Genomic DNA, 9,647 nt, shown 5'->3' on the forward strand with positions numbered 1-9,647 from the left:
GAGCCCCTCTAATCCACAGCAGGTCCTTCTGCAAAGCTGCACTTCATCTTCTCTCTTCCTGAAGCACAGACAACCACCCCCACCCCAGATGCCATATATATAGATAAAAGTGATTTCGTTCTCCCTTAATAGAGAAAAACGGGAAGACGGTGTCCCTTTAAGGGAAGATACCAACAGCCCTCCATTCTCAGGAGGAGAGGGGTGGGAAAGATCTTACCATCAGATTGCAACCTTCATGTGTCTGCAGCAGCCACAGAAGCATGTCCCCATGGCATGGTGGGGAGAGGGGGGATAACAAAAGGTGTCACTAAGCTTCCTCACTTTGCAAAAGCTATTTATATATGGACAGCTTACTCTTTTCCTCTCTCCTTCCTTTCTTTAAGAAAGGCAGACAAATAAGAGATTCCAATTTTTTTTAAGCAGCAACAACAAAAAAAGAAAACATTGGCTAGCAATCTAATTGAAAGAAGAAAAATAAATATGAGAAATGCACAAAAATCCAGCGGGGAATCCAGCAGCAAGACTTCTGGGTGACAGCTACGGTAGGTATTTTGCAGCAAGCAGGAGGCAGCTGGGAGCAGAGCGGTGACAAGTGGCTTATCGCGCACCATTGCAAATAGGCCTCAGCACCTAATTTGGGAGGTGGCGGTGGCGGGAGGAAAGGGTGGCGGTGCGTGCAGATAGGCTCCGCATTTCTGCGCAACCTCTTTCATTATTCACCAGGCGCCGTGCACTTCTCCGCAATCGCCTTTAGGAGCCGCCTCGAAAGCGCTTTAACGCGGTTTGCGGCGGCTGCACTCACGCAAAGGCAAGCGGCGCGCGTCTCCCCGCCGCTTCCCGTCCTCTAGCAGGGAACTCTCATGCTCCATGCCCGTTCCCACGCCGCGCAAGCCCATCGGCGCGCTCCTCGAAGCTGCGCATCGCGATCCCGAATATACGAAGCGTGCTAGTCAAAGTCAGGAGCAATCCGCATTAATCATCATCATCATCATCATCATAGTATTAAAAGGGTTTTCCAAATGCATCAGACAGGAGCAATGAATAGAAGCAGCCGTAATAAAACGTCTCGCAAATAAAGCACGGGAAATAATACTGCATTAAATAAATAAACAAAACCCGTAGCAACGAATGCTGCTTGCTTGCAGCAGCGTTCCACGCAGTGCATGCAATCTGTCCCTCCCCCCTCAACCCCCCGCCCCCAAACTCTCCCTAGCGGACTTTGAGCCGTTCTCGCTCCGCGAGCAACCCGAGGTTGCCCAAACTCAGCGCAGGGTGGGAGACAAAACTCGAAGCACCGGCTCTGCGGCTTCAGCAGCCAATGAGAAGCGGCGCGCACGCGCGCGCTCTCCGCGTTGCGAAGGGAAAGGAGGCGGACCGCCCCCTTTCTCCGTTTCATCAGCCAATCAAAAGAGGGGGCGGTGAGTTTGGTGTCGGCCTGTCTTGTCTGTCTGGTTGTGCGCGCGCGACAGCGTTCTGTCCTTGGCGCGGCTGCGCGCCTGCGCTTGCTGGCCCATAAGGGGGTGTGTCGGCGAACCCGGGAGAAGCGAAGGCGGCGGCGGCGGCGGCAGGAGGGGGGAAGGGAGCCCAATAATGGCGGCCAGGAGAAGAGAACGCTGCGGCGCCACTGAGGTAAATGTTTGACACATTCGGGCCTCGGCGCCGAGTCCTGGCACGGGAGCGGCGCCCAGAGCTCCGAGGACGCTCCGCGACAGGCCCTAGAGGCCGAGCCAGGAGCCCCGGGCGTCCCAGGGGCCTGGGCCCGAGGGAGCCCCGAGCTAGCCTCCCGGGTCTTGGGCGCTCGGAGCAGGCAGCTCGACGCCCGGGAGGCTTCGTAGCTCCCTTCACACGCTTTCGTGTTGTTTTGGGAAGGCGGTCGTGGGAAATTGCGGAAGTGTTCGCGTGTGCGGAGCGCCGGTTCACACGTTACGTGACGAATACCCGGGTTGGCTTTCCAAGGGCTGGGAGGGGAGGGAGCCCGAAACAAGCTGTCCTAGCCTGGCCTTCTATCGCTTTAAGGGAGGTGGGGTACCAGCAGGTGAGCTTTCTTTTTTATGATACGGAAGTAAACACGGCCACCTGCTCAGTGCTGCAGGTCTAGCGGCGGTGGCATCCCTGGTTGGCCACCGGCTGTCAGCTCCGTAGGTCTGTCGCCAACTTTTTTGCATCGGGCGGGGGTGGCTGCTTTTGTCTCCTAATCAGCTGCTGCTTTTGCGGCTATTGCCAGGTGATAATTCTGCTGGAAAGCTTTGCCTGCTGGTTTCTCTGGAGCAAGCGACTGTTAAAGGTGCAGGAGCAGGCCAGGCCGGGTGCTGTCTTTCTTTCTTTCTTTCCTTCTAGGCTTTCCTCCAGGTGATTTTATATATATAGGGGCACCCATCTGCTCCCAAAGTAGTCCTCATTTTCTTATCATTATGCCTGTATTTTGCAAACAAGTATTTTGTGCCATTTACAGGTTGACTGAAAACACTGACATGGCAAAGGAGGCTGCAGTTATATGGGTTGGATCCAGACTTTGTCATAAGTAGAATAGGTTTATGGGGGCTTGAATGAGTCGTGGCTAAATCTGGATCTAGCCCTGTGCACGCTAACCTGTTGAATAGAATCAGACTGCTGCAGGTGAGCTGCAGTGTCATCTCTGTATATCTTCCAACTTCTGCAAGTGAAATATGGGCGCCTGTATCTTTTAATGGTTATGCAGAGATGGTGTAAGCTGGCCTTCCCAGTCTGATGCTTCAGACATCCAACTCCCCATCAGCCCCAGCAACCATGGCTAGTAGTCAAAAGGGATGATGTGATCTGTAGTACAAAATATCTGGAGGACACCAGGCTGGGAAAGAGTGATGTAAGATACAGTGCTTGCAGTTCTCCTTCTGCATAACTAATCAAAGGAATGGAACCCTGACCTCGTTCTGCTGAATTACTTCACTGGTTAAAACAGGGATATGGTCAATTTAGATTATATGGAAGAGCTGCCTTTCAGTGAATGGTAAAAGTATGCTGCTTTTCATAGTGATGTGTTAGAGATTCATGAAAGGATTTTGGAAAATCCTTGCCTTGGGAGTATTCATTTTCATAACGTAGGAAACATGCAGGGGCGTAGCAAGCCTCTGCGCTGCTGGGGGTGGCGGCGGCGGCGCAGAGGCACCCCCCGGGGGAGGGGCACGACGCGGTAGTTGTGACGTCACGGCGCACGTGGATGCCGCTGGAAGGGGGAAATTCCCCCTTTCCACAGCTTTTTTTCGGCCCAAGGAGCAGACTAGCGAGGAGGGGGCATCACACTTGTCCCTGGCATGATGCCCCCTCCTCTCTGGCCCACCCCTTGGGCCGAAAAACAGCTTTGGAAAGGGGGGGAAAGGGAAGCAGAGCAGGCGCGTTCAAGCACCTGCTTTGCCTCCCCCTTTCCCCCTTCTAGCGGCGTTTTTTCTGTGCGAGAGGCGGGCCAGCGAGGAGGGGGTGTCATGGCAGTGACAAGTGTGATGCCCCCTCCTCGCTGGCCCGCCCCTTGCGCCGAAAAATAGCCGCTGGAAGGGGGGGAAAGGCGGCATGCCCCCCGCCCCCCCTTGCTATGCCCCTGGAAACATGTAATCTTTAAAACTCAGTATTTGGTACTGGAGTTTCCAGAAGCTGCTAAAGTATTTATTCCTGACAAAGGAAGCTGATACTTTTACCAGCTAAATAGGCATATCTGAAGAAAGCATACACATTAGATACACAGCAATGTCTAGTATATATAAACAAAGCGACACTTGGGGAATGGAGATAGGGAGAAGTCTAGCTGATAGGGGGCTAAGAGAGTTGGAGCAAAACCAAATTGGTATGTGTAGTTCAGTGGACCCAGAATTCTGTGTTTTGTAGCAGGGGTTAGGAGCCTGGCCTTCCAGGGAGTCCAGTTTGGCCCATGAGGCCATTTCCCCCAAACCACACTCACTTTTCAATCAGCTGACACCACTGGGTGACATAGGCAAGGGGTCAAGGTTCAGTCCTCAGTTCTGCTGAACACGATCCCCGCAGGGAACGTGCTGAGGAAGCAGATCCTTGCAGAGAACAGTATTGAACTCTCTGCTATCAGCTGATGAGCAGAGAGTTCAGTCCTTCAGGGTGCTGCTTTAACATATTCCCTGTGGAGAACATGCTGGTGAAACAGAACCACCTCCCCTGCCCCATGGGTCAACTTTGACAGGTGGACAGGAGCACCCACCTTCTAGGCACCTGATGCTTGTCATGATGTCATCATTGCAGATGATTGACAAGTGAGTCACCCCTCCCACCTGTCAAAGTTTACCTTCACAGTTGGAGGTGATAAAGGTTTGGCCCACTGGGGCAAAATGTTTCCTACTCTTGTTTTATAGATTTCCAGGGATTACCTACAGATTATCTAATAAAGCACCTCCTCATCAACAATCTTGTACCTGCCACATTCTTTTGACAGTTGTTTCTCCTACTGTGTAGACTAAAATGCCCCTTCCCAAAGATCATACCCATTTACTCTTGTCCAAACCATGGCATCATAGAGTGTATATTTATAGCATTGGGATGGCAGTGATGGGGCATAATCGGTGATAGGACATTGATCAACCAGAAATTTCTTAGTTGTGCTTGGCTTTTTGTTCTTATAGATACCTTGACCTTGAAGATGGTGAGTAGCCAGCCAAAGTACGATCTAATACGGGAGGTTGGTCGTGGCAGCTATGGTGTGGTGTATGAAGCAGTAGTGAGGAAAACCTCTGCACGTGTTGCGGTGAAAAAGATTCGGTGCCATGCTCCAGAGAATGTAGAGCTTGCCCTGCGTGAATTCTGGGCACTTAGCAGCATCAAGAGCCAACATCCAAATGTTATTCACTTGGAGGAATGCGTTTTGCAAAAAGATGGCATGGTGCAGAAGATGTCCCATGGCTCCAGCTCTTCGCTTTATTTGCAGGTAAATGAAGTTGCAGGTAGTGGAAGAAACACAGTGGGTTAGAAGTAAAGGGAAGCAGAAAGGGAAACAAAGACACAGGTGCCAGAAGTGTGCATGCTACAGTGTTCTTTAGAAGAGTGTTTGCTTTTCTGTTTTTACTACAGTTAGACACTTTGGAAACAGTAATAAAAGCAGTTTCCTGAAGCAGAAACTTCAGGGAAAACACACAAAACAGTTGTACGCAAAGCTGTCATTGAATTTCACTCATCGTGGTGCCCCGTTGCACCAGAAAGCTGTCTGCGGACAAACGCTGGCTCCCTTGGTCTGAAGTGAGATGACCTCTGCACCCCATAGTCTAGTTTGACTGGACTTAACCGTCCAGGGGTCCTTTACCTTTACCTACATGAGATTGTAAATACAACAGATTTTTCTAAACTTTGGCTGTGCTTGAAAGAGGAGTGAGATACAGGAAACTGCTGTTAAAAACTCTCCCACAGCTCAAAACTCTCCCGCTGTCCAAAAGAATAGGTCTCCCAACAGTCTCCCAACAGTCTTAAATGACAGCTGTGCCAGCACAACATTGAAAAACATTATTTTTGCATGGCAGGAATGTTAGTGGTATTATAGCAATAAGTACTGTTAGGATCATTCTGGGAAAAGAAGCATTAATAACCCTTTTAATAATTTTGTATCGGTGACTGCTTCACAAAGTCATCACTGTATTAGGCAATGTTATGATCAAATCATCTCTAATGAAATACATTTTTCCATCCCTTGAATGCATATTGCATTATTTCCAAAGGGTTGTGTTGTCTAACAGCACTATAACAACAAAATTAAAAATAAAAAGCCAGCCAAAGAATAAATTAATCATCTTTTTAAAGTCTTTCTATAGGCTAAATCATTGTTCTAATGTTAATTCTTATTACCTTCCTCCCACCTGATATTCTAAAGAAGGAAAAACAGTTTCTTTAAAGGACAGCAGAACGAGCTAGTTCCATCTTTGTGTCAAGCAGATTGTGAAAACAGCTTCTCAGCAATCTGCATTTCATGCAGTAAAATAAGCAGTAAAAAATAACTTTGAGAACAAAAGCAAAGGCCTCTAATTTTTTGTAGTTGTGCATTTTTATTGTTCTTTTAGGTTAGTCTGATGGCATTCATTCATGCAGATGGAGGGGACAGTGTGTATTGGTGTCCCACTAAATACATATTCCATTAATCCAGAGTCAGTAGTGCTCATAATAGTACTCATAATGGAATACTGTATCTTCATTCACACAGTACAGTGCACCAAACCATATCAAAGGAAACTTAACTGTGGTTTGTTGTCATGTTTGTTGGTTCACACTATTGCTTTAATCAGCCAGCAAGCCAGAAATGGAAACCATGCTTTGAAGTGGATTTACAAGCCGTAGTTCCAGCTGAGACCTCTAGAGTCCCCTGCACTGTAGAAAGGAATGCTGAGCAGATAGAAAATAAAAGCAGACAAGCAGCTCCAAACCATGATATGTCTGCATGTTTGGAAGTTCAAACCATGAGTTTATACTAAACTATGGTTTAGAATTAAGTCTGTGCTTCCATGGAAAATATTGGTTGAATGGGTGAGATGATTCCTATATATGTATGGTGGCATTGTCTTTTGAAAATACTGTTTAAAGAGGAAAATTGGGAAGAAGGATGAGCACAAAAGGGGTCTTTATAATACATGCATTAAAAGATAATGTGTTTCTAGCATTCCTTTTCATCAGCTGCTTTCTTAACTTGACTCTTACTTGCTGAACAGATTCCTTAAATGTTTTCTTATTACAGCTTGTAGAGACCTCCTTGAAAGGTGAAATTGCGTTTGATCCCAGAAGCGCCTACTACCTTTGGTTTGTGATGGATTTCTGTGATGGAGGTGATATGAATGAATATCTCCTGTCTCGAAAGCCTAGTCGTAAGACCAATACTAGCTTTATGCTTCAGCTCAGCAGTGCCCTGGCTTTTCTGCACAAAAACCAGATCATCCACCGTGACCTCAAGCCTGACAACATCTTGATCTCTCAATCCAGGATGGATGCTAGTGACTTGGAACCCACTTTGAAAGTAGCTGATTTTGGACTGAGTAAGGTTTGTTCAGCTTCAGGACAGAACCCTGAAGAGCCAGTGAACGTGAATAAATGTTTTCTTTCTACAGCTTGTGGCACAGACTTCTACATGGCTCCTGAAGTTTGGGAAGGTCACTATACTGCCAAAGCAGACATCTTTGCATTGGGGATTATAATCTGGGCGATGTTGGAAAGGATCACTTTCATAGACACAGAGACCAAGAAAGAACTGTTGGGGAGTTATGTGAAACAAGGGACTGCGATTGTACCTGTTGGAGAGGCATTGTTGGAAAATCCAAAAATGGAGCTACTCATTCCTGTTAAGAAAAAGACAATGAATGCTCGTATGAAGCAGCTGATTAAGGAAATGCTTGCTGCTAATCCACAGGACCGCCCAGATGCTTTTGAGTTGGAACTCCGGTTAGTTAAAATTGCTTTTAAAGACAGCAATTGGGACACGTGACCTCTGTAGTACTTTGAACTTTTGTCAGGATTGTGTCTGTAACAATAGGGCAGCACTCTGTGGAAGCAAAAAAACAGACTTAACCCAAAATTTAAGGTGTCAGGGTTCAGTATTCCCCCCCCTATTGCATTTCTCTTGATTTTTGTAAACCAAGCTCAAGGTGGCTGTTCTTGTTTCAGAACCATATGTGTATATTTCCAAGCTGCAGCTGTAATGCTATCCACATTGCCAGGAAACTTGACATTTTAGGAGGTGATTGCTTTCTAGGAATATTTCAAACATTCCAGTTTCATACTGCAGAATTTGGAATGCCCATTGAAGACAAGGTTTGCATGCTGGTAATGCAAATTATTCAACTTTGTAGAGTAAGCATGTATATATTTATGTCTGTATGAGTGACTTGACTTCCCCATCTTTCGAAAATATCCCCATTATTTATATTGTCTCATATTGAATTGGGTGACTATAGATCATCCGTAAATTCCACATCATAGATATTGTCCACTTTTTTCTTTAAGAAAAAAAAGTTGATGGCACAAAATATTATAAAACAAATGTGATGCAAAGGGAACCTCTGGTTCAAGCACTAAGCTACTGTTGGGCAAACCTCTTAGTTTGGAAGGCTGCAAAAGGTAGTCTGATGGCACATTGCTTAGTTCATTGAACATTCAGGTTCATTTTTTTTGAGGTAAAGAAAGACTTGTGCTAAATCTGTCTCTAGCCACCCCCATCCTTTGCATTTGACATCCAGCATTACCTTTAATGCATTGTGTCTCTTTTTATCAACTTTTTATTTTATTTTATTTTTTACAAATGTAAATCATGGGGAAGAGGAAAAACCTCCCAAATTCTGCTGAAAACTTTGCAAATGAGAAAAATGTTTGCATATTTTGTTTCTGCCCTGGCTTTTAGAGGCTAGTCAAGCTAGCTACTCCCTCCCTTCTTAGCAGAGGTTCTTTTGGTCACTTCTTAGTGGTGGTCTTGATGATGGGATATTTGTATTGTTCACTTATTTTGTGTAAGAAGGACTCTGAAAGCTGAATCCAGATTCTTTCTTGCTAGAAAATGTTTCCCGTATGGGTGGGATGAGCATTGTTCTCTGCACAAAGTAATAGTGATTATTCTATTGCTCTCATGTGAGAGGCACTTTTTATATTACTTTTGGGTAGTAGATGCAGAACATTTGGAACAACCCAACTAGCCCCATCCATGCACAGAGAGCAGAGTAGAGAATTGACTCAACCAAAGGCCAATCTAGACCCCTCCACCACCACCTTGGTGCTCCCTCACTACTGTCTCTGTGTGCACCACATTACAACTGAAGCCTTTACTCTGCAAGAAAGCCCTTACCTTTCTTGACTGCTACTCTGAAGTTTTCAGCAACCTGATTCTCCCCCTGTGGTTTTTGGGAATGCAGGCTACTCTGCCCATGGCTCTCCATGCACGGGGTAAACAAAAGTTCCACACTATGTTGTTTTGTATTAATATACAGGACTTGATAGCAGGCAGGAATAAATACTTCTTGATTTCATGAGTAAATAGAACTTCCACAGGGAAAATTGGCATAGTGTGTGTGTTGATTTCATTGGGGTAGATAACTATATTGTCTCAGTTGAAATAGTCTTGATGCCATCAGCTACAATCTGGGAATTGGAGTGTGAATTGACCTCCCCCCCGCCCCATGAAAGGCACTGGAGCAGATTATATCTTGCCTAAAATAACTGAGGAAATCTTGTTCTAATGATCTTGGATTTCACAGAGACAAACTTCAGGAGAATATAAACTTGTATCACTTGGCATACATCTGTCTGCCCAGCTTCCATTGTGATGCTATAGTTTTTTTTTTGTCAACTGAGGATCCTATCAATGTCCGTTCTTTGAATGCAAAGGTAATACACAAGCCAGATTTCTTCTGTGCAGTTACAATGTAAATGTTCAGAGGCGGAAAAAAACTCTTTAAAGCACCACCTGTGCCTTTAGAGACAAGATTATATTGCAGGTAAGGAAAGCACTCCTGCAATTTTAACTATCAACAAATTTCCTTTAAAAATGTGTCAAACAAAAGAGCACGACTTGCAGGAGTCTGACAGTCTTTTATTTGAGGACTGGAAAAGCAGGAACTCTCAGTGATGTACGTCCTAACTAGTCTGATTACTGTGTACAATTTATTGGCACTTGCAAATCCTCAGCAAATCCAGAT

The 9,647-nt window shown here is 45.8% G+C and overlaps 1 protein-coding gene across 3 annotated transcripts; it reads left to right on the forward strand.

Annotated features, from left to right (window-relative positions):
• Positions 1-272: 272 nt before the first annotated feature.
• Positions 273-8,991, forward strand: PDIK1L (PDLIM1 interacting kinase 1 like). 3 transcript variants are annotated; one of them, XM_033157823.1, is made up of 4 exons: positions 1,553-1,629; positions 2,453-2,616; positions 4,617-4,918; positions 6,707-8,991. In XM_033157823.1, the coding sequence occupies exons 3-4, from the start codon at positions 4,634-4,636 to the stop codon at positions 7,445-7,447; spliced, it is 1,026 nt and encodes a 341-aa protein (XP_033013714.1). In that variant the 5' UTR covers positions 1,553-1,629; positions 2,453-2,616; positions 4,617-4,633; the 3' UTR covers positions 7,448-8,991. The 3 variants fall into 3 exon arrangements, with proteins under 3 accessions (XP_033013712.1, XP_033013713.1, XP_033013714.1); XM_033157821.1 differs by lacking the exons at positions 1,553-1,629; positions 2,453-2,616 and adding an exon at positions 273-542; XM_033157822.1 differs by lacking the exon at positions 2,453-2,616 and having other exon boundaries at positions 1,530-1,629.
• Positions 8,992-9,647: the final 656 nt, after the last annotated feature.

Source organism: Lacerta agilis, chromosome 8, assembly GCF_009819535.1.
Source record: "Lacerta agilis isolate rLacAgi1 chromosome 8, rLacAgi1.pri, whole genome shotgun sequence".
Taxonomy (NCBI): domain Eukaryota; kingdom Metazoa; phylum Chordata; class Lepidosauria; order Squamata; family Lacertidae; genus Lacerta; species Lacerta agilis.